At 39.7% G+C, this 26,147-nt stretch overlaps 1 protein-coding gene across 3 annotated transcripts in view; it reads right to left on the bottom strand.

Moving 5' to 3' along the window:
- RIC1 (RIC1 homolog, RAB6A GEF complex partner 1) overlaps positions 1-19,990 on the bottom strand; it is a 53,465-nt gene extending 33,475 nt beyond the window's left edge. For 2 of the 3 annotated variants that reach the window (XM_021379272.1, XM_021379271.1), the window contains exons 1-3: positions 19,610-19,770; positions 8,981-9,088; positions 5,232-5,308 (exon numbers count right to left, since the gene is read on the bottom strand). In XM_021379272.1, coding sequence (XP_021234947.1) covers positions 5,232-5,308; positions 8,981-9,088; positions 19,610-19,750 — 326 coding nt within the window. In that variant the 5' untranslated portion in view covers positions 19,751-19,770. Of the gene's footprint in view, positions 1-5,231; positions 5,309-8,980; positions 9,089-19,609; positions 19,812-19,865 lie in introns of those variants that run through there. The other variant, XM_021379270.1, reaches the window with a different exon arrangement.

The raw sequence follows: 26,147 nt of genomic DNA, 5'->3' as shown, positions 1-26,147 counted from the left end.
AAGCCTCAAAAAGTAACACAAGACTAGAATTTAAAACAATAAATTGAAATGTGTATTAAAGTATAAACGGCTAAAATGTTTCCTTCACTTCCCACATATTCCTATACAGCTGGGTTTTTTGTTTGTTTGTTTGGGGTTTTTTGTTTTTCTTTTTCTTCTTTTTTTTTCTAATAGTTCTACTAACAGTTCAAATATAGGTAAGCACTTGAGGATCATCTTGCTCTATCATAAGTAGGAAAAACTTCATATATAAGATGAAAGAACAGATGGTTTTATTTTCAGCAACTTCGTTGGTCCGTTTCTTTAAATGATGGTTTGAAACAAAGTTTTGAAACAAGTATTTGTTTCAAAAATAGTACTGCCTTATACAGCTGTAACTTCATTGCATCTACCAATTGCCTAAAGCAGAGGAATGTAAAAGAAACCCTAAAGCCAAGAAAGTATCTTATTATGTGACTCTGACATTTTTTATTTACTGACAGTAAAACATGCACATTGTATTTAAATGAGAGCTAAGGTGACAGGAGAACTTCAACACAATATTTATTATTTTTTTCATCTTTATGGGAGGAAATATAATCACATGTTCAATTACTCATTAAACTAGAAAGTCTTGCACCAGGATTCAAGTGTAGCTGAGTAAGTTTCTGGTCTGTACTCTCAGCACACCGTCACCACATTATGTTTACCTGCAGTGCTTAAGAATTCTTTCCAAGCTGAAACTGTATTAAGAGACTTGTCCTTTTATTTAATCTTTTTTATCAAGATGCTTACCATTTATGACTCAGTCAGAACTGGTTACTAAAGAAATGATAGTGAAGGACTGGCCTCATTCTACTTACAGTAAGTAGATTTGGTCAGATCATGAGCACTAAGCAGATCCTTATTTCAAATGTTAAGAATAAGACCAAGTCCAGACTTTAAAGACCATTTCAGGAGCAAAAGTGTCTGTTAGCTGGAAGCAAAACAAAACTGATCATACTCTACAAAACCTGTTAACTTTCTGGTATGCCATGCAGGTGGCCAAAGAGAAGAATGGTAGAGGGGAAAAAAACTTTACCTCAGATATGCAGAGTGTGTAGTCCCACAGTTGACCTGCTTTCCTTTCATTTTTGTTTCCAGCAGCCGATGAGACACTGTCCCACCCTACTCAAATACAAGGACAGCCCTCAATCTTCCTAACATTCTGCAAAACTTGCTACACTTCCACTCACAGATAACATAGATAAGTAACTACATAATAACTACATACATCTTGAAGATGACACCAAGCTGGCAGGAAGTGTCGATCTGCCTGGGAGTAGAGAGGCCCTACAGAGAGATCTGGACAGGCTGGATCTCCGGGCTGAAGCCAATGGGATGAAGTGATTCAACAAGACCAAGTGCTGGGTCCTGCACTTTGGCCACAACAACCCCAGGCAACGCTACAGGCTTAGGGCAGAGTGGCTGGAAGACTGTGTAGAGCAAACGGACCTGGGGGTATTGGTCGATGTTTGGCTGAGCATGAGCCAGAAGTGTGCCCAGGTGGCCAAGAAGGCCAATGGCATCCTGGCTTGTATCAGAAATAGTGTTGCCAGTAGGAGTAGGGAAGTCATTGTCCCTCTGTACTCAGCCCTGCTGAGGCTGCACCTCAAGTACTGTGTCGTTTTGGGCCCCTCACTGCAGGAAAGACATTGAGGCCTTGGAGCGTGTTCAGAGGAGAGCGACAAAGCTGGTGAGGGGTCTGGAGCACAGGCCTTATGAGGAGCGGCTGAGGGAGCTGGGATTGTTCAGTCTGGAGAAGAGGAGGCTCAGGGGAGACCTCATCGCTCTCTATAACTACCTGAAAGGAGGTTGTAGTGAATGGGGGGTCAGCCTCTTCTCTCTTGTAACTAGTGACAGGACGAGGGGGAATGGCCTCAAGTTGCGCCAGGGGAGATTTGCGCTGGACATTAGGAAGTACTACTTTTCTGAAAGAGTGGTCAGGCGCTGGAATGGGCTGCCTAGGGAGGTGGTTGAGTCACCGCCCCAGAGGTGTTCAAGAAACATTTAGATACAGCGTTGAGAGACATGGTTTAGTGGGGCTATTGGTGGTAGGTAGGTGGTTGGAGTGGATGATCTTGTAGGTCTTTTCCAACCTAGCTAATTCTATGATTCTATGACAAGTCAGAATTGGGCAAGTCAGAATTAATGTTTGCATGAGTCTTAAAATATCACAAGCAACTGCTTTATAGTGAACTGAAGAGGATCACCACACAAGTATCACCAGCCAGTCACTCCATGTTCCTGAACTTTACAATCCTTCTAATTAATAGAAAGCTCTAACAACCAGTTCCTTACATTCAGGGCTACCTCAAGGTCACCACTTCCTAAAACCAGCCCTTTCGTTAAGTTGTAGGAGGGCCTGCAAGCTAAGCTGCTAGAATCTAGGGGAGGGTGCGCAAGGAGGTAAAGAAAGAAAAGAGGTAGGTTTAGTTTTCCCTTCGGGTCAGCAACCTAGCTTGCCTTAAGGCACAGCTCCATAATCACTACTGCCAGCATACAGAATGGAGCCAGGAACACACTGCTACAGCAGGAGAAAACAGTAAGATGATCCCTTTCAGGCACAATGCAAGAAATACACGAGTACTTACAGTGATTTTTTAATTGCTTCATAGTTCACAGAACACATTTGGTATTTTATTTCTGCAGGACTGAACAATTTACAAGTATTTTAGTGAAACAGTTTCATCTTTGGAAAATGAAAACATCCCCCCAAAAAGTTAGTTTCAGTTTTTAGTTTTTGTTTAGTTTGTCTGCTGGTTCATTTTGGCTTGGGTTTGCTTTGGGAGTTATACATATGTCTTTTTTATTTCTTTAATATCTGATCAACACAAGAGAAACTATAAGGCATAACTAGTGAAACTACCTACTGACAATGTATTGCGCCTGCATAGGAAAATAAGTTCAACTCATCATAAAAGCTTATAGAACAATCTGTAGTTAATCCCAGCAGACATGATTTACACACAAACACTACTGGGTGCCTGTCTTTTGATCTAATATAACCAGAACTGTAGTAATTTTAAGTAGGTTTTCAAATTGAGAGCTAAATATAGACAGACTAGCAATCCCATTAAGTTCAGTGAGATCTTCTTAATTAAGTCCATGCACTAGCCTTAAGAGATTGTGAGCAACCCAACAAAAACAAAGTTGGGACAAGCACCTTTTCTTTTCCATCCACAAAAAAAAAAACAACCACATTATATTATTTTTCTGGCTTGACAAATATACCCTAAAGTCCTCCGCATTCAACAGACAACTCAGCTAACAAATACTTTCTCATAAAACGTGCACTTCTAGGTTGACAAGTCACTTTCCAGTATTTTTTATAAGAAGGTTAGTCTGATATAGCTTGATAGCTATTTTCAAATGCCTTATTAACATGGCACATCAAAAGTTCCAAAATTTCTTTCACTCTTACTGCATACTTTATACATATTTCCATACAGTTTCAGATTTTACCAGTTAAAAATATATGCCCAATAGAAGAAGAGTATACCATCACTTATCATCTACTCTGTATTATGTGTAGCTGTAGACATACTAATTCTTTATTTATTTCAACAGATTTTTTAGCAGGTTAGGCTTCTCTACTTTTTTTCCCCCTCTCCTTTTTTTATGATGACAGTAAGTCAGATGTGAAAAGTCAGTTTGTAAATTTGATCTACTCAGGTTTCAGAGAAGGCAAACATTGTAATATAACTTGTCCATATTAGTTTTAAGTTTCTGGAAAACTGACAAATAAGTTGCAACAGTAAATTCCATTTAATTCCACAGCTTCAAGGGTTATTTCAGAAGAAGATGATGCATTATAATAGTGTAACATCCACAATTATCCACCCAATGAAGTGAAAATTAATTCCATTTGAAATTTTCTACTAGCTGCCAAGTCATTTCTTCCAATAAATACTTGCAAATGAGATTTGTTTAAAAAACACAAAACAAGCCTTCATAAACACTAAAGTTTTAAATGTCCATGATTTAACAGTTACGTCCTATGTTTTTCTCTTATGTGACATAATCTTCATCCAATACTCCTCAGAGGTTTCCATTTGCAGACACAGGGGCTTTGTCATGTCCTGCCACTGAGAGGCTGTCCCCTAGGCAGAGGCTGTGGGAAGCACCCGGCCTTGGCCTGCTGATATTCTCTTTCCCGTTTGTGTGATTTATTTCTCTTGATTCCTTTTATATTGTATTGTATCAAGTTCCTTTACCATTTTTAGTAAAATAGTTTACTCCTTATCTCAGTCAGGCAATTCATCCTTCTCACTTGTCCAACAGCTTCCCACAGGAGAAGGGGCAGAGGTGCGGAGGGCCTAGCCCCCTGTCACAGACAAAAAGCCCTCAACCCATGACACCTACTCATCAACTTTAATTAATTATGTGAATAAGAAGACACCCCCCTCTTCCCCCTATAAAGTCATTTCTACCCAATGATAAATCAATAGTATTTTATTATTCCTGTGAACAAATTGGATTCAATCAACAACTAAAGAGTCTGCCTACGTAAACATGCAAAAACACAAATACGCCATTAAGGTTTTAATCTCTCCTAAATATTTTCAAATCATACCAAATCACATTAGAAGTCTATGAAGTTAACCACAAATTCATCCAACGTACAGTCACTTTACAATTTAACAAAGGAAATTTTTTGTACAGTTCACAAGGGAAACAAGATGATAATGACAACATAACACATAACAACTAAAGTATTTATACATTCTTACTAAAAACAGTTAATATTGTGTACAAGATATAGGAAATTCCTTTCCCATTTGTTTCAAAAATATCTCAATTATGGTAAAGTTGGAGGGAAGAGACGAATTTATAAAAAATGTAATCCTAATAATTCCTAAGAAACATGATATATTTAACTGAACTACTATTAAGTAACTATTATAGTTTGCGAAAGATCAGGAATCCAAAAGGCTGCCTTACATCAATTACAAAATTAGATAATATTAACTCTGCTATTCAGAATTTTGAGAGTTCATGAATTGCCAGTAATCCTGCCGCTATACAGTAGGCCAATTAGATCAGCTTCTCCTCTGAACTGACTCTAACTCCAAAGAAAGATAGTCTATATACTCATCAAGGTTTAAAACACAGACAAGAAAAAAATGTGTTTGATCATATAATCTGCCTAGGACTTGTCTGGTCACATTTTCCCACACCGTGAGGATGCAAAGAAGGTTTACAATACTTACTTGGGATACATTGGCTCATAAAGATACCTGTCTCTTGCTGAAGGGATTTCAAAAAATAAGATGTATCCATTTGCAGTCTGAAAGAGAAATACTGATAAAATGCATATCTGGCCATCTAGATGCATGAGTAAAACCTATACAGATTCTTGTCATTTCTACATATCATATACAGCGGGAGCGCACATACACACTATCAAGTTTCAGACATACTAAAAAATAGTGCTTCAAAATTCATTCTACATAAATTCCATACTACCTCCCAAAATCCACTGAATATATATCATTCATTTGAGAGATAACATGAAAATATGCTGTTGATGTATGCATCCCACAGAGATTTGTCTGATTCATATAGATCTAAGTACATGAAAATAGACAGATATGTGGAACTTAGTCACCTAATTCCCAGCAGGAGAAATGAACCTCTAACAACAGGATCTTAAGTTTTGAATAGGAGAGAGTTAGTTGTGCTTTCATAGAGAATGCAGAAATTAATGCAGAAAGCATCCAGTAAAATGTTGCAGGCCTTCAAAGCAAGACCTCCAGATGCTTCAACACATACAGACACCATAGAAGCCAGGCACTGCCTTTCAGTGTCAGTCGTCCAGGTAGGTTTTGAAAAATCTTCATTCATCCATCTTTAGATACAACAATATATTTTTAAATCTTTCAGTGTCTGAAAAACATTCTACTATAATCCAATACCCAGTTATATTTGTTATTCTGGAGAACTACAAAACTATTCAAAGAAAAATATAAATAATTTAGTAATCAGATGTTGCAATCATGAGTAGAAGCTGATCCAGTGCTTGTAAAAGTGCAAGATGGGCAAATGATCAGCAAAGTTTATTGTTCAAAATTAAGAAGTATGATTTGTTCAAAGCAAAAATTTATCCCTCAGGCAAATTGGCAAATGTACTTCAGTTACAGTGTTTTCACACAAACATTTCAGTGTAGGCTGGGTATGTACCTAAAGCATTATTACTAAAGATAAGCAGCACTGAAATGAATGGTTTCAAGTTGCTTTGCAAGGTTGGTTTCCTTTTCTGTTAACAAAGGAAAAAGTAACGCTTGTTAGCTTCATTCATCAGTTCACAGAAAAATCGTATTTCCTGAAATGAATTTGTGTTTCAGATTCAAGGAAGTCCAATATGTATTAAAAGCACAATTCTTGCATTCAAAGCAAATATCTTCCCTCAAAAAACTATCCAAACCAAAAAGATGCTATTGAGACAGCTCGAAAATAACTGGAAGATTTTCCATGAGCACTAATATGTTCAATCATTATATAGGAAAAAAAACCCGAAGATGCTCATTTCTAATATCTTTACAAGTTCTTTCCATTACATCATTAAATATTTAACCTCTAAGTTACCTTATACTGGAAGGAAAAGTAAAACAATACTGTGAAGTAATCTTTATACTGATACTATACAAAGGACCTAGATGAATCCCATTCAAAACACAAGTTACTATTGTTACAGGTTCATTTCTAGACAGAACCTCAAACTCCATGAATAGCTGGCTGAATGCAGAAGATTCAACCAGATACTTGTTGCAAATTGATTCGACAGTTTTCTACATTGCTTTATAAATAACTATGCTGCAACGAAATTTAGTGAAATTTCATCATTATCATCTCTTCCTTAATCATTCTCACCCCTGACAGTCAAAGCATAAACATTCAGTGCCTTACAAGTGATTTCACTACATGTTTTCTCACATGCTGTGGTGTTTCATAAAGTTCTGCTTTTGTTCTGGGAATAGACCCTGAAAAACAGCTTGTATCAGAGGATGGCCCAAACTAGGTCTAAAATGCCAGTATCTGTCTCTGCATTAAAGTCTTGATCCAAATTTATTTATTTGGCAGAATCAGTTATCATGTCATACATACTAATCTAAACTCAGTAACACTAGAAAAAAATTATTAATACAGTAATATGAGAAAAAACCCACAAAATATCATGGAAACAAAAAGAGCATGATCAAACTCTACTAAAAATGAACAATACATGAACAGTGATGGTGAATATGATAGTCCAAAGCAAGATATTAGTTTAGAAATGTACCAACAGTTTAACACCAGAAGAAATAGTAGTAAAAATCTTAGAATTTCTAGAGAACAGCAACAGTGTGAGAACTGCTTAAGCTCGTTTAACTGCCAACCATTAAAGCTATCAGCCTTACATGCTGGATCAAAGTTTGCCTTCAGTACAAACAACAATTACGTCACAGCAGAGGCTACAAATTGACTTCCCCTTCCCTGTTTGACCATTTTACATTTTACTTTGTGAAACCTAAGTTTGCAATATGAGAATTTAAGACATGGGCATATACAATCTGATATTAACCACAAAAATAGAATGCTATGCATTTAACGCAAAAAAATAACTTGAAAGTATAGTAACTGAATGGAAAAAAAACCAAAAATAGCCTTAGTGTTAGTTGAACTATAAGGTCTCCTGAGGAAACGGATCCCAACATCACAGAAAAAATATATGAATTAATTCAATATAACAGTCTATATCTCTTCTGAATTCCTGTATGAAGATGTAATTGTAACATGCTTGAGTAGTTCACTTGTGATTATATTCTCCGTTACAAAATTGAAGAATTATTAGTTTACTCATGGTAAATTTTACAGAAGTCTCCTTTTTGTTATTGTAGATAACTACGATCATTTACAACCTGAAAATATCATCTGATACAAACAGAAATACTAGCAGTAATATATTACTGCATTGATTTCAATTGATCCTTTCAAATGATTTACACGTTGTAAGCTCACTATCAAGAAAAGAATGCCCCAGTACTACATACAAAAATGGGATCTTCAGAAGTTTAGTAGAGGCAGGAACAATTTCATCAACCATCTAGTGTTTTCCACTATGACAGAATGCCAGATTGGTTTAAAATCTGCAAGATTCTATAGACACCATTTTAAGTAGAAAGGATGGTTTATATTTGGCAATGAAGTCAATCTACCAAACAAGACAGTAATTACCACACAATTTCCCAATTCCACATTCCCAATATTTGATGATAATTTTAATGATTTCAACCTTTTGCACTCTCTCACAAGAAAATTCAACAATCGTGACTTAAAAAGCTACAAAAAGATACACACCTAACTTACGACCAGTTCGTAACATAAGACCTGGCCAAAAGTTGCAAGAGTTACTGTATTCTGACTTCTGAAACCTCTACTTTTACTTTTGCTGTGTCTTATGCCTCCAATTTATTTCTAAATATTGGAGCTGAAATACTCCACTGAACTGCTGTGAGCACAGCACTAGTTATGAAGCATGACTAAATACATTTTTCCCACATGCACCACGAGTTCAACTCTTCATCCAAATTTTCATCCATTTAAGACTCACCTTTCTGAAAAATCCATACAATCTATTCATCAAGCCAAACACGCTTATGGTGCCTAACTCTTAAGTTATTTTCTTCATTCACATCTTTATTCTTTGTGATCAGATCATAAAAATACTGAGATGCTGCACAACCTCTAGCAAACACATCTAAACATTTTAATAAAGAACTACAATTCATTCTTCAGAGAAAAAAAAGCACTAAGATTACTAAAGAAAATTTCTATTATCTCTTGGTACCATTATATATTCACGTAAGATAAATATTAATTAAATATATATACAGACTCCAGATTTCTACAAGGAAACTGGTAATAGAAAACTCTTCTCATAATAATTTAACCACAATAAAAAGATGAAAACTCTACTTACTGAAACAGCTATCATGGTACCATCAGGCCGCCACTCTGCTTGCTTGTAAGATCCAAACTGAGAAGCTGCTTTTGATAATTCCTTGTAGCTCACCATTAACACACTGGGCTGAAGGGGAAAAAAAAGAACACAATAATAATTACACAGTTTGTCTAGAAGAAACGGGAATGTAAACAATTATCTTTCCTTAACATGTTTCTCTCAAAAAAGGAAAGTTAAAAAAAATGAGTATTTGACAGCACAATACAATGGTGCTTTTAAAAAGAATTTACATTGAACTCCTGCCACATTGCCACTCTTCATCTCACTTTCAAATAAAAGGCAATGATACAGGCTGGTTTGTTTAGCAATAGGGATCAGTATATTAGTTCAAGGACCAATATATTAGTTTAGCAAAAGGAATCAATGAGCGCTAATCCTAAAACTTTCCATTTCAACTTCGCTTGGTGTGTGAATAGCCTTGTTTTCTTCTAATTCCTCTTTACAAGAAGCACTGGAGTCATAATAGAGTACTTATCTTTCCATTTCTCCAGGTACAAGGACGTTTTTCTCAGATTTCCACATATGTTGTTTTAGAAGTTGCTCATGATGGCATATCGAAGAATGGAAATTTGCCAAATTGGGGAAAAACAGCTAAAGGTCAGGCAAAAGTCTAAGTGATTAAGCTGATGGTGGAAAACTGGGGATAAAGTGGGCATCCAACCATCCTAAATGCAACCGCGCATACCCGGAGGGACATCAGCATATAGGAAGGAGTTCTTGGAAAAGAATGAATATGTATGCCAATGTAGTGCAGATGTATGTCTTAACTGTTTAAATCTAGAATCTGAACTCTGAGAGAATGTGCCTGTTTGTCAAGTCGTCTGGTACATATCATGTGGAATAAAGGAATGCCACCTTCTAACACCGCACTGGAGTTAGAGACTTTTCTTCCCGTATTTCAGATGAAAACAAACAAAATATTTCTTTGGCCAAAAAGAAAGAGTTATTTCAGAGCACAGAATTAGTTTCAAGTTAGACAAAGGGTAACTGAAGCTTAAAATGAGAAAAGAAAAAAAAAACACTTCTAATAGGCTTCTACAATGAAAAGGAGTGTCAAATTTGTCAGGATGAAAAATTCTACGTAAAAGAGTTGGTACAATCTATTCACATTGTTTTTGCTAAACAGATGGACCACTGTATTAAACAGATGATAACCAGAAAATCTTTTTTACATCTCTTCAAGGAAAGGTCACCAGAAATTAAGCAAACTGCCTCTACAGTTTGTTGAACTGATTTTGCATGTGAAGGGAAGTGCTCATTTGTACCTTTATTCCTGGGGACCGAGGAGACTTCCTGTGTCTTGAAGCTCAGACAAAGCTACAAAAGGCACAAAGTCTTCATTCCCTTTCTTGAAAACAGTTTAGAGCTGACATAAAATCCTGAAGAAAGACTGCCTCTTCTTGCTCCTAGGCTTAGAAACAGTCTTCCTCCCTGAATATATTTAAGATATGTTTTCACTTTTCTCATTCTTGAACCAATAATAGCTTTCAGCTTAGACTGGTATTCCCTTGTTTGCTACCGTCCCCCACTGGGAAGGAAGGCAGAGATATATGTGAATGTAAGTCGGTTTGAGCACAACCATGCTTCCTTAGTCTTCAGCTACATTAAACAAACCAAGCTTTTTCTAGAGGAAGTTTCCCCTCATCGATACAATAGATGCATTCTCTAACCATATTAAATGTTGATTTTTTCTTTAGACTTGTAGCAGCAAACTCTACACCAAAAAAAAGAATACCCCAGCTGCTAGATGGGAAAGATAATCAGTCACAACAGTCAGAGGTGATGTCAACTTAGACTATTTCTAGTCTACTTGCTCAAATGGCAGAACTAGCAGAAAAAATGTAAAATGATTAATGCTACTCAGAAATCACAATACCCCATAATTAGGTGAGTATTTACTACCACCACATTTGAAACCAGTTGCTTCAGTTCCAAAAAAAAAAAAAGCAGAGCTACAAACAAATTAGTATGAAATTAGTATGCATTTAAACAAAGAGTTTAATTAATACCACATAGACAGTCAGCCTTGGCATATTTATAGTATGACTCTGCAATCTGTGAACAGTTCTATAAATTAGATGTCACATCTACATAGAATGATTTTCCAAAAATAAAGTTAAGAATTTATACTGGAAAGTAAAACAAGCAAACTAATATTAACCTTAAGAACTATTTACACCAGTTTTTTCAGTTCAGATGGCTTTTCTTTTTTTTCAGCTACTAGTAGATCAAATAAACTAACAGTAAATAGATTTAGTCATAATGGAATTTTCTTTATTGTTCTTGGGAACTACATAGTCTTTCATCATTTGGTTTAAAAGCAAGTTAAATGTCTTTGATACAAAGGGAAAAGAAGTGCCTTGTGTACAACTGTGGTCATCTGCTCTGATGATTCTAACACTGCTCTTAAAGCACTCCCATGCGTCAAGAATTTTAGCAGCGGGCAAAAAAAAAAGTGCTAGAAACTCATTAATGCACAATTTTCTTTCTATACTGCTACTTTCACAAACCATAATGGCCATATTTATACTGTTATGTTCTTGTAAGGTTTATTTGTGAGAAAGCTGTTACTATACCTCAGAATCTGGAAGAATATTCCACGTACACAGCAATTGTAAAATGCATACAAAACTGATTTCTAGATTGATTTACATTTTGTTTTTACGGATGAAGACTAAAGGAGTTACCATTAAGAGCACATGTTCTTTTCATCTTTTTGAGTTTAAGCAGTTTCCTATTAGCAAGCAGATTCATTTCTAATTCAATAAATCAGGAAGTCTACCTAACCAGTGGTTAAACCATAAATATTTCACCAGTGCTATTTATTTCCACATTCAGAAACTGAAAACTACGAGTTTTGAAAAGCCCTAACATTAGAACTTTCACTCCATAGGTTTACAGGCTCCTCACTAAAGTGAGAACAGCTGCAAGCTTCACACACCTAGAAGGCAGCTTGCTCTGCATGTGCAATCAAAATAGACACAGCCACTTTATATCTGAAGTCATTTATTACCAAAAAAATGACCTAAGAGGTATAACAGCACAGAAGTACACTGTATAAAAAGAAGTCTATCAGCCTAATTTTAAGTACTTGCCCCAAGTAGAACAAATCATTCAATAAATATTTAAAAAAAAAAAAACAGAAGGGCCTAGTTAATGTAATTCCTTTCTCTAATTAGTTTTAGATAACTAACTCATAGTCTGTATAGAAACAGCAGGTATTCAGACTCAATTGTACATAATTTTCCCTAAATCTTTGCATTTGTTTCTATTGGGATAACCAATTCCCTACATCAGCTTCATGAAAACTCCATGTTTTTTTCCTTCTCGACACTTTAGCATGCAACTATTAAAAATCATAAAGAAATCCATTTAAGCACAAGATACAAAATATAAATCAAGACAATGATTCTGCCTCTTTTCAATGCTTAAAATCTACCTTCACTAAACTTCTAATGGCAGAATCACAGCTTTTGGAGAAACTTGTGATTGGAGAAACATAGGAAGTAACCTAGCAAATAAAAACAATTGTTCAAAAAGAATTATCTACAAAATAAACACCTTCAGTTCTTAAGAAAGGAAGAACTGAAGATCTCCTGTGAAACTAGTAATCATATTTTCACTCAAGTTGCAACTGAAAGCTAGCAAAAGCTTCCCAGAATTGATGAGAAGCCATTTCTCAATCCACTGCAAAGAAAGTCTAGCATTTTGATAAGGTATGTTTTGCCTCTCAGTAAAGAATATCAGGTCAGGCAAAAACAGAATACAGAAACCAACACTTGCTTATGAATAGAACAGTGGGGGAGGATGCTCAAAGGATACCAAAATAGATAAAAAGGGGAAAAGGGAGGACAACCATAAAAAAAACCCACAGTAGTATCATCCACCAAAGATTAATTCTCTAGTGTTCCTGTAATAAGAAATATAGTACAACTTTTTGTTCCCACTGTTAAATATACCGCATCTCCTTCCTTTTTTATCCAGCACTCAGTTACTTTGCTTCTCTTCTCACAAGAAACCTTTCCACAGGTCTCATACTCAGAAATTCTTATGCTTCTCAACGGATACTTTCTAACATTTAAGAAAAAAAAAAGTTAATTTAAAAAAACCCCAAACATTTTGGATGACCAGTACTGAAATAGAGGAACTGCACTACCTATAAAATCCTTACTGTAGCCAGCCAGTTTCACAGGAAAAGACATCCAATTCAACCACCTGCTTTAAAATTGTCTTTGGTTTCAGTATTAGTAGTTGTAACATTGTTTAGTAAGAACTCCCTTGGTCTTTTAACTGAGAAAGATGGGAGTCTTTATCAAGATAAAGAAAAAAAGAAAACTACACCACAACAAACACTCACTGAAAGTCATTTGAAATCAATAGTTTTATATATATACCCCTACCTGATAGAGAGTATACCACCTTTCCAACTTTCTTTCTTTATGCAATAACCAGGAGCAGAGTAAACAATCTCCTAACACTGGATCATATGAAGTAGTTTTTAATGAAGAGATCTATCAAGATATACAAGCCTCACATAAAATTCTCTCAGCAAGCTAGACATGAGAAACTATTGGTTCACTTCTCCAAACACAGGCATTCCACCATGTGATGTGAATGCACACTGAACAGACTCCTAAATCCCAAACCAAGATGCTAGCACTGCTCTGAACTAGCCATCTTTAAATAGCACAAGTAGTACAGATTTGAACAGTAGCTCTCACAGGAGCAACTGCCTGATTCTACTGAGGCATTCAAAGGCCTCAGAATAAAATGATACATTAGCCAACTGGAGAGAGGTACAGTCATTGTTTGACAGAATATAATATAATGAAAACATAAGTTTTCCTTAGTTTGGATTCTGTGGTTTGACTGCTGAGGGTTAGTGGCAAACCACGTGTAAATCACATTCAGCACGTTAAACAGGCCAGCAAATACAACACAAAACTACTGGACTAAGTTTGAGAATTAAAAACCAAACTGCATGCGTAGACTGAAATACTGAAACCTGTTAATGTTCCTTCATTTTCAGTTGCTCTCTGACTATGAACTGGCTTGAACCCAGGAGTAAAAAGAGAAAGAAGAAAACAGGAATACTGTCACTTACAGTCACCCAAAAAAAAGGATTGTAGATGTTCCTGTGAGGCACCAGCAGACTCATGATTTTTACACAGAAAAATGAAGGAGGTATGATAGCTGTGTTAAATGTCAGTAGTAACACCATATCCTAAGAAAGGATAACAACCTCACTGTCAAACAGTTTATATCTGAACACTTTCCTATGGCAATAACTTAAAAAAAACTCTTTAAAATAGCAATGAAGTTGCACAGAATGTAATCACTTCTGCCCAAATGCCTAAAAGCTTTGCAGAGTTCTGGTTGTTTTGCTATTTTACACACAGCCAACAAGTTCAGCTTTGATCCACATCTTTTTTGCTCTCTGGCCATAGTTGATTGTCAAAACTCTTACATTCTCCTCCTCTAACAACTTACTGCTTTAGACATATAAATTTTATCTAATTCAGAATTAGGAGGCAATTTCTTTCAGTAACACAAATGTTTGTTTTGTCTCAAAAGACAAGTTTTTCAATGTTGTATTAGGATGTAGGGACAAGACAAAAATCAAACTTACTATTCCGATGAGCTTAAATTTTAAGTGGCAGAATGAAAGAAACAGAATGAAAGGCTGGCGACACTGTGCGCTGTATGTTGACAGATGGCTTGAACTCCACTTTGAAGGCTGAATCTTTGGAGGTTTATTAAGTAATAAGTGCTTAAATGGAGGGGGAAAAAGGGATGTGAAGATAGACCATGAAAAGCTATTTTGTAAGTAAAACAGATATAATGTGGTGGTAGGAGGATTTCTGAAAGTAATGTTAATTGTAACAATATCATTCTTAGCTCAGTTTAAAAAAAAGCAGCGGAAGGTTTAAAATCAGCAGCATATCCATCCAAGAAACACAACATGAACAACTCCCAGTACTGTGCTTCACAGAGTCTACTGTGGAAGAACAAAAACCAAAGTGCTGCAGAACTGCCTCGCTGATGGCAGTCACCGCCTCTCCCAGGCTAAAGTTTTCAATCAGCCCACTGCTCAAAAACATTGCCAGGAAGGCTGTATTCTTTGCTATTTCTCAGTCCCATGAATTATCAAGTGCTTAAATTTGAATTAAATGGACCATTAGGACTCCGTGACAAAGAGCAAATTCACAGAACCTCTAATATCTGATCTTACACTGACAAGCAACTAAACATGCAACAGCTTGGAAAGTCAGAGCTCACAACTAAGATGTTATTCTCTTCAGGTAAGTAATTTTGCAATGTTTTTAAGGGTCATCTATTTGATATTAATAGTATGCATTTTTGGTTTATCCTCTAATATTAACATGAGAACTTTACATTCCATATGACAAATTCATCAGTCCCACAGGTATTTCTCTATCTTTTTTTTTTTTTTACGTAAGTCATAAATAACCTTATAATGGAAGCAAAAGAACAGCTGTCACTCTCACAAAAGTGCAAAAAAAAATGGCCTTTTCATAACTGGTCCCTGATAGGTATCTGTGAGAAGTCAGAATCCCAGAAAACAAATTACTAGAAAAAACATGAAAAAAACAAAACAAACCAAAAAACCACAAACCACAACAGAAGAAGCAAGACATCCAGTTTGCACGGATGCCATTTGTGTCATATTGTTCACAATGTGTAACCACATATGTCATTATCAACATGTCCGATGTCCATATTCCAACTAAATTTCATATAAAAATGCTAGATAGATTGTATCTAATCCTATCAAGGAAAAAGGGACATACTACTGTACTCAGCAAGTTATCCTCCTTAGAGTTCTGAGATAAATACATGACTCCAAAAGCTTAATCCTGGAAGCACAGAGAAAATAATTAGGTTTTTTTTAAATTATTATTTTAATAGTCACTTGTAATAATAATAAAAAAAAGATTACAGTAACAATGGCACTTAAAAAAAAACTTTTCACATATGCTATAAGCACTGGTGTCACAAATAACTTTTTATAGTGTGCCAAAATTCCAAGTTACAGAGATCACCTCTCTACGAGGTGATGCCCAAGTTCCCTGTTGCATCCAATTTGCTTAAAGCATGTATCAAGCTCAGTTCTAACACAGAACCAGTTAGAAACTGAAAAGCACATGAAGAGTGTCTTAGAAGAATATTAAGAAAGTTGGCATTTAGAATAAAGACAGATTATTCAGCAATCTAGGATTCTGACATGCATAGTATCCCATGAAATTATAGTTCAGTGAACTCATTGAGCATCAGAATATCACAAAAAGAAAAGCTTAAAAACAAGGGTAGATATAAATCATAAGTTGGTAAACATCTAGGTAATTAGGATATTTTCCTCAAAATGAATAGACTCCAGAGAGCTTGCAGGACTGGTAATGACAGGCAGAGTCATACCAAACAGTATGACAATGTGCAAGGGTTTTCATTAAATATTTAAGGCTGGTACTTATTCCTGTCATTGCCATCAGTCTGTTAAGATCAAAGAAAGGAAACACCAGACTATATTTATATGTGCAATTACGTCATCAGACTCTATTCTTGTTTTACTCTTCAACATCTGCAGCGGAAAAATCCTTGCCTTTGTCACATATCCTACAGCTGCATACATCTTCTTCCCTCAATATCTAGAGAATAACTGAATTCCCTAAACTGCCTCAACTTCTTATTTCCTGAGATAACCAAGCTGATCTAAAGCAAAAAGTCACTGCTCTCAAAGTAGTAACACTCTAAACGAGCTAAGAACAATGCTACTGTCATCCCTCCACGTGCAGGGAAAAGCAAGTTTCCATTTATTCAGCAAGCTGAACTGCCCCAGAAAAGCCAACAGTAGCCACAAAAATACAAATCTACTCAAAGAAGATGACAACCCTTTAAAATGCACAGCTGCCTCATGAAAGCACACTTTCAGTTCCCAGGTTAATAAATTACCTCTTATTAGTATTTCAGAAAGTTTCTTTCAAGAACTGAAGTTTCACATTTCAAACATCCAAGTACCCAACATTAGCAGAATTTTAAAAAAGGCTTCCAATGCTGTCAGTGAAAACAGGTTCACTGGCTTTCAATATCAGTGAATGTTCTGTGGCCATATATTTCATATGAAATATTCAAGAAAAATGCTTAGATTAGCTGTCTCCAAACTAGGGCACGTGCAGGAGAATCAACTGGGCAACAAGAAGAAAGCATTTTTATACCATTAATAAATAAAGTAAAATTAAAAGGAAAGTTTATTTAATCTTTTCATTCTTTTGTTTCTATTTTGTGTATGTTTTATAACATACAAATAAGTACAGTAGCACACTCATACAGTTTATAAACAAATATACATATATGGGGGGAGTGTGCTCAGCATGTAATGAAATAAGTTCATCACTGATTAGTGGTCTTTGTGTCTACAATCTAAACTCACTCTGCAATACAACAAGTTAAATAGTCTGGGAATTTTTTACTCAAAAGACACCAAGAGAATTCCATCTGTTTTTACCCATGTCATTTAACCCAATTTCTAGCCTTACAAAATCTATATGGTTTCCAACCCCAAAACCAATCCACACTTTCAGACAGATTTTCCCTAGTGTTAGGTCCTAATACACAGTAGATAAAAAGGAGCTCTAACACTACCGCTTCGCTTGAAAAACACACAACACTCAATCTTAGTTCACAAGCCTGGAAGTATTTAGAAGCACCCCTTGTTCTTGAAAACCTCAGAACATTTTCACCAGCCTCATCACCTCATTCTCACACAAAGCCATTCATATATATATAAGACGGTATTAAGTCTTAATAAGGACATTAGCCTGAAGGCTTTTCCACTTCACAAAACTGAATTAGTTCAACCTCACCAAAAAAGTAGCTTTGTTCTAAAGGAGACACTTCTGCCTAATGATATCATTTTCTAGAATGCCAAAACTTTTAGTTTATTTCATAACAGCTTAACTTACGACTTCACCCTTAAAAAAAAAAAACAAACAAAAAAACCCACCAGCAATAAATATGCTTAAAAATGCAATGTAGTCTCATAAAAATGCTCAACATAAATCTGTCTTACAGAATTTTGCTAACAACTGGACATCCATGCAGGTGGTGAGATTGTAATGTTTTCTGTAGTCTAAAATCAATTACTGATCAAGTCTGGCAAAATCTGTGTCAAAATAAACCATTACATACTGAACCCGAATGCACTGAGAAATTTTTCATGACCTTTAAGTTTGCTCAACCTTGCCTGCAACAAGTGAATTCCTCTACCCCTCTTTCCTTCTGTCAGCTACACACTGTTCAGTGTTTCAATACAAGCCCAAACTTGTCAGGCAATGAACGCAGCCCCTGCGAACAGACTGTAAAACAAACTGCCTTCTGGCAATACAGCACATCTTGTGAAGCATTCTACAAGCCTGCCCTCATTTACCTGTTTCTCCAGAAACGGCCACCAATTATGTTTTGTTGACAACTACAGCTAGAGATTTAACAACCAGCAACAGCTAGCAAACTGTGTACTTCATCTACACTACATGCCACAAATCAAAGGGGTGGCAGGGCACATGACAATGTTCACAAAGCATAGGTACTGGGTTGATAGTCCCTGATGCAACACACATGAAAGTTAAAATATGGCATCAGCACCCCACCCAGGAACTAATTAATAGACAGGCAGAGCATAACACAGAGACAAGTGATGAAATCTCAGCATAACTTAAAACTTAACGCTATGACTGTCATTTGATACTGCTCTATACCAACTTTCCAAAATTGGATTTTAACTTTTCTCTGTAATCTGAGATCAACTCTGAAAATTATCTGGAATCAGAGATATTTATAGACAAGCAGAGATCTTACTAAGGCAGTATTTTAAAAATCCAGCATTAAAATTTAAAGTCAATATTACAGCTGCTTTGTAATGCTGCATCAAATCAAACTGACATGCAGCATTTTTTGCTACCAATCTTATCAAAGCTAACTTAGAGCAAAGCATTTAATACCAATTACACGCTGTTTCAAACGACACTGCTAAAGCAGCAACTTCCAACCAAAAGCCGTTGTAATTCTTGTTCTCAGGGTCACCAAACAGTTAAACTATCATCAAACAAAGTTTGTGAACTTCTGGATTACATAATTAGATGTCACAGGCAGTTTTGCTTCATAAAAAAATATGTGCTTCGTTGTTTTTTGTTTACTGTTTATATGCTCTTTTATATAAAACATGGAACATACGAACACAAAAGACAGGAAGCACGTTTGCAATAACACTGCCATGAGCAGTCACTATGTTAAGCCAGCTACAGCCAAAGTAAAAAAAAAAAAAAAAAAAAAAAAAAGGAAGAAAACAAAGTTGGTTCCGAGTCTCATCTTGGGGAATACGTGGTGCAGTCTGTGCAGATGGATCTCGCGTTTTCCTGACACTGTTCAGCCAGCAGCAAACACCCAGGCTGCACAGCACCGGCCCACGGGAGCGACTCACAAGTAACTCAGAACTCCGATCCCGAGCGCCACGGCCCCGCTGGAGAAAGACGGATCGCACGCGGCGGGGCCAGACGCAGCCGGGACACTCACCCTGCAGTACCAGATGCTGAGCTGCGATGGGGACAGCACTGCGAAGAAGGCCCTCCGGGGGTCCGTCTGGATGTGCAGAGGCGGCTCCAGGCGCTCCAGCGGGCACAGAAGCCGCTTCGGCCAGCCGCTGAGGAAGTACATGGCTGCGGCTTTCCGGCCGCCCGCTCGCTGGGCCTAGGCAGGGAGCGCTCCCCGCCCGCGCGGCGGCCTCGGGACCACGGGCTCGGAGCACCGCAGGGCCCGGGGCCGCCCGCGCATAATCACCACCGCCGCCCAGGAGAAGGGCAGCCGAGGGCTCCCGGCCGAGCCCGAGCCGCAGCCGCTGCCGCGCGGAGGCGGTGGGAACGGGATCGGCGCCGCGGCGGAGGCGGAGAGCGGGAGGAGGGGCGTGCGTCCGGCGGGCCGCGGCCTGAGAGAGGCGAGCGGTCACTGCTGAGCGCGGGCCGGCGGCAGTCGCGGCGGCTCCTCCCTCCAGCGGGTGCCTCGTCCGCCCGCACTGGGTGTCGCTGTGGTGGCCGCCGCTCGGGCCTCCGCCGCCATCTCCCCGCCCCCGCTCCGGTCCCACCGCCAAGGCCCCGAGCGCAACAGCGGCCCCGCGGCGGAGGAAGGGGGAGGGGAAAGGGCCGGCCGGGGAGGCGCCCATTGGCCGCAGCCATGCGGCCGCACGGAAATAACGTCAGAGGCGAAGGAGGCTCCGCCCTCACAACTCGAGGGACGCCGTGTAAAGGTTCCCCTACGAAGGCGCGCGGAGGGGCGGGGAATGCGTTGTACGCATGCGCGGTAGTGTGCGGGCCCCCTGCCTCCGATGCGTGGCGAATGGCGCCTACGCATGTAATGGTGGCACGGAGAGGAGGGCAGCGAAGCGCGCCGGGTGTGTGAAGGGATGGTCGTATGGAGACTGGAGAAAGGTTCTTCACCGGAGGGCGATGGGTGTGAAGTAGGCTTCCCAGGGTAGTGGTCACGGCACCGAAGTGCCGGAGTTTAGGGGATGTTTGGACAATGCCATCAGACGGAGGGTTTGAATTTTGGGTGTTCTGTGTGGAGCCAGCAGCTGGACCCGGTCCTTGGGTGTCCCCTCCCACGCGGGTTTTTCTATGGTTCTGTGAACAGGCAAACCCAAAGATAGTGCCAGGGTGAGTGTCATCTCCTGGGTCTGCCACCTGGAGACACGTGGGCAAAGCTGCTTGCTTGCACTTCAGTCCTTTGCAGCCTGGCCATGTCTCAGGATGCTGTCATGCTGGAGGTTTCACGCAAAATGAGCCTCTTTGCAACAAGCGTGCAGTTTAGGAAATGAAGAGGTTTACTGGCAGCAGAGCACCACTGAAGATTTTTGAACTTGATAAAGAGATCTGAGTGAGTTACTAGTACAAATGTTGGCATCAAAGCTCTTCTGGCGATGAGGAATAAAATAATGAAATAAAATTTCATTAATAAAGTAATGAATTCATCTGAAAAAAACCTTTTTTTCCTGTAGGTCATTTTTCAGCCAATGTCTATTCTTCAGTCTTGTTTCCAAAATTGTTGAAATGTTTTCTTCACAGATTAAAGAGAGATCAGAAGCATCTAGTGAGAAGGGAAGATTGTCTGAGCCTCAGGTACGCTGTTGGATGTAGTGAGTGAGGCTGAGCTCTTGAGGGAAGGGTGTGGAAAAGATAGAAGAGAATTTACAGTACATGTCTACAGCATTCCAAAGCCAGCACATGAGTTGGAAAGGTAAAGCTACAAGTATCTTAAATTTACGGAAGCTTAACGAATCACTCTCTCTGTGCTTCTTGTTGCAGGATTTCTTTGAACTGTGGTGTCCCAAAAAAAGTCAAGCCGCACGCGTATTACCTAGTTCCCTTCAAAGTACATGGCCTCTTCCCACAGCTAAGGTCCATTCTCTCCTAACACTTTTGCTGATAATAAACATTTTTTGTTCTCATACAAATACCAAATTCCAGCTGAAATCTGTCTGTATGTTTTAGAACATAAAAAAAATTAGTATGTCTTGGAAAATATATATACGTATATATGGAAGCAAAATATCAAGATATTTTTACTTTAGTTTTCTAAACATGCAACTTCAAAATGCTTTACCATCAGATTCCCTACCATCAGACGGATGCCAGTCAGCACATCTGCTACAAGTATTATCTTTGCTATAGACTCTTCTCTGAACATGTTTTGACCTGCTGCTCTGATAGCAAGTGTTCTAAATTAGTAAATGATATTAATTCTTAGGAGTATAGCAGCATCCTGTTTATTTAATCCCTTTCTAATCCTCATATTAGGAAATAAATACCATGAAATATATCCTGAAGAATAGATACAACTTTTAGAATCGTACTTCTTCTGGATTAATCACATTTGTTCAGCCTTACTTGATGAAAGTAAAGCACTGATAAATTTATCAAAATCCACAGGGAAAAAAAAAATCATAAGGGACCCACATGTCTTCTGTAGTTCCACTTTGCTCCCTTAGTTAACACTATGATGTCGTAACACATGTATGCATAAGGAGGAAACATGCTTCCAGATAATGCTGTTTCAGGTGAGTAATGCCAGGTTGTGTGCTGAGAACAATGTTAATGAGGGAAAATTACTGCTATCGATAGCAACTACATTGTAGGGTTTTGTTGGAACCACAACAATGTGCAAAAAGGAAAGACTAATGTTTTGTCATATTTGCATTGTTGCTGTTGTTGCTTTAGCCTTGGAAAGCAATGAGGCCCTGTGATGGAGTCGGAAATAATGATTAGAAGCTCACCAAGAACAAATCATACTATGTGTTACTTAAAATTATCAAAATGTTCCTGTCAGTGGTAAGGATATGATCTAATCTGTGTCATTTTTGGTACGCTGTTGTGCTCTGAATTAAGAGCATATTTAGATCACAGAATCACAGAATTGGAGGTGTTGGAAGGGACCTCTAGAGATCATCAAGCCCAGTGCCCCTGCAAAGCAGGCCCACTACAGCAGGCTACACAGGTAGGTGTCCAGGAGAGTCTTGAATATCTCCAGAGAAATGGCTAGTGCAATAATCCTGTAGCAAGATAATAGACTTTTTTTGATTCATAGGCTGTTTGAATACAAAAACATAAGCCTATATTTTGGTGTTGAGATATGGAAATGAAAGTCAGACTACCCTGAGTGTTGCGATCAGAAGGACTAACACGATGGAAATAGCATTACAAAAAAGTGGAAGGAAAATACAGCGCTCACTCGGATCAGAAGATTTTAGGCTCGCAGGGAAAGGCTCCCACCAAGGAGGGATCTCCAGGAAGAGATCCCTCCTCAGGGGCAGCCAGCCCTTAAATGAGGCCTAAGAGGGGTGGAGCCAGGCTCCAGCCCTTCTGGTTGCACAGGTGAATTGCCTTCACCTGTGCTCCCAGGGCTGACTGGGTCTTTCCTCCAGGTGCTCAATCAGTGGTTCAGGCCATGACTCAGCAGTTCCCATACACTCCACCCCTTCATGGCATGAACCAATGAAGGAGTCAGCTGGAGGATGAGCCTTCCCTGATACAGGGATCCGACACACCGTGACGATTATACAATTGCCCATCGCTATGCAGGTTGACACAATGTGAGATGATTGATGATTGGTTTGTGGTTGAGGTTCATGTTGTCTCATGGGCCAGTGCTCGATGACGTTACTGGAGGCATGCAGTTGTTTGGTGCAGGTCCATCTCATGCTCCACCAGTCCCACATAGGCCATCACCGGGTTTTGTGCTTGATCTCACAGCAACACTGGAACACTCCGATGACATTTCGCTCCTTCCGGTGATCCTAGAGACTCAGAAGACTCACGGGGAGTAATACAGGTGTTTCAATGGTACCAAGAGGGGGAGGTCTGCCTTCCATGGCAAGATACAGGCCGTTTTCCTGTCCTGGGTCAACACTTCGGTTTGCACTGGGGCATGTCCCGGCCGTCTGTACCACACTCTTTGGCCAGATATCTGTGGCTGCATAACTATATCAGGTACCAAAAGGGGGGGGGTCCTGATCTGCCACAAGGACATGATGATGGTCCCCTTAGCAATGAAGACCGGAGTGTTGACCATGATGTCAATAGGCCATGTACCAATCACTGGAGGGACTACCAAACCTCCCACCTCCAATAATCTCCCCCAAGGCGCAAATAGGTCACACCACCTTGGTCCTACTTGCACCTTCCAAGGCCATTCTATTCTATGGGTACCGGGCTCTCAGGGGCAGGGAGCAGAAGGTTATTTTCATTGCTAGTTTGGGGTCTTACCCGATTGTCGGTGCCCATAATTTGGATCCTTAGAGGGGAGGCCCATGTTGTCTGTAGTATCTTCAGGGCACTGGGTCTGCTATCTCCAGGCCTTTCATTCAGGTCCCGCAGGGTTTCATAGAGTCTCTTTGTCCACCCCTGCAGGGACTGAGAGTCTGTCTTCAAAGCAGCCTTCAGGATGCCATTATAACGTTCAATGAGGCCCGCTCCCATTGGATTATAGGGCAGATGAAATCGCCATTCAATGTTGTTCTCCTCTGCCCAGCGCTGTATTGTTGCGCCCATGAAGTGTGTACCCTGGTCACTCTCGATGACCTGTGGAGTCCCATATATCGCCATTAATTTGGTTAAAGTCTTGATGGTGTAGGCCTGGTTTGCTTTTGGTACTGGATAGGCCTGCATCAGTCCACTTGCTGTGTCGACACAAGTTAATGCATATCTGGCCCCCTCAGATCGTGGGAGAGGGCCTATATAATCAACTTGCCACCGCTGGAGAGGGTTATGTCCTCTGGCAAGGTGGGCAGTTGTCTCTGGCAAGGCTTTTGGTCTCTTTCTCGAGCAAGCTTCGCAATTATGACATGCCTGGATGATATCTGACATAGTTATGGGCAGCCCCCATGCCTTTGCAGCTGCCCACATTGTCTTCTGTCCAGCATGTTGCAGCTTCTGGTGTAGCCAGTGGGCAATGTTCTCGGAAGGAGAGTTCTCAATCCACCATACTTGAGCCAGTGTGTCGGCCTCATCATTTCCAGGTGACTGCAGGGGGTGATGTCCAGAAATGTGGTAGACGCATATTGTTCTATGTTTAACCACATTCCATATGTCTAACCACATCTCCTTGCCCCTGATCGGTCGGGTGTGGATGGTCCAGTCTTGGGTGGCCCACTGTGTGATCCAAAGAGTGAGCCCACAATACACAGCCCAACTATCTGTGCAGATGTTCAGTGCACTGTCACTAGGTTCCTTGGTGATAACCATCCACACAGCTCGCAGCTCTGCCCACTGGCTACTTTGACTATCCCCCTCTTCAAACCAGATTGTGTCAGTAGAGGGATGGTATGCCACTGCTCTCCACTTGCTTGGGTTGCCTTTGCTGGACCCATCCGTATACCAGGCGTCTTCAGGAATGGGATATTTCCCCTCCTGAACAGGACTCTTCTCCGGTGGAGCAACTGTTGTTTCTTTCGGTGCAACGCAGTGATACGTCACTGGGCCTAAGATCTTTTGAAGTTCTTCTTTCAACGGTGATGAACACAAACTGCTCCTCTGGCTGAGATAGGCGACCCATCATGCCACTGTCTGTGCTTGGGCCACCCCTGTCTTAGGAAGGTGGGTCAGATCTTTCACCCACCCCTGAATCGGCAAGGTGGTCTTAACTGTGACCTCAGATGTTTGAATTATTGGCTCTACCGCCTGTAATGCAGAGTAGGCAGCCAATAACTGTTTTTCAATCGTGCTGTATCTTTCCTCCGCTCCATGCCAGACCTGAGATCAGAACCCGACTGAGGTCCAAACAGAACTCTAGCGTTGCCACAGGCCCCAGCCAAAGCCGTCCTGAGTGGCATGAACGTCCAATTCAGCTGGGAGGGTAGGATTAAATATACCCAGTGCCTGGGCTTGTTTAACAGCCAGTTTTGCCTGTTGGAAAGCCTCATGTTCTGTTCTCCCTCAGTCCCATAGTTGCCCCTTCTTTGTGAGTCTATATAATGGCCTCAGCAGCTGTGCTAAATGAGGTATAAAGGAATGCCAATATCCCAATATACCCAAGAACTCTTGCAGCTGCTTTGGTGTTGTAGGGAGTGGGAATGCCTGAACCTTATCTATGACAGCACTGGGTGGTATTTGGTCTTGCCTGACCAAACTACCCCCAGGAATTTCACAGATAGGCCTGGACCCTGCACCTTCTGGGGGTTTATAGCCCATCCTTTTTCCTGCAGATAGGTAGTTAATGAACCTGCTGCCTGCCCTACTGCCTCCAGTGAGTCAGATGTCAACATGAGATCATCAATATAATGATACAAGCTAACAGTGTTAGGTTTTCCCCCATTTGCCAGGTCACGTGCCACTAGGTTATGGCAGTATGTTGGTGAATGCACGTACCCCTGTGGCAGGTCCACAGGTCCACTTCCTGCCTCCCCATGTAAATGCGAACTGGTCTTGTGATTCTTCAGCAATTGGAATACTGAAGAATGCATTCGCCAAGTCTAGGACACAATTGTATGTTTTTATTTCCCTACTCAATGTGTCTATTAGGGAGGCAATATTGGGTACAGCTGCGTGAACAGGCGGTGTGACCTTAT

This window comes from Numida meleagris, chromosome Z (assembly GCF_002078875.1).
Source record: "Numida meleagris isolate 19003 breed g44 Domestic line chromosome Z, NumMel1.0, whole genome shotgun sequence".
Taxonomy (NCBI): Eukaryota; Metazoa; Chordata; class Aves; order Galliformes; family Numididae; genus Numida; species Numida meleagris.
This window is presented reverse-complemented; position numbering and strand designations above follow the sequence as displayed.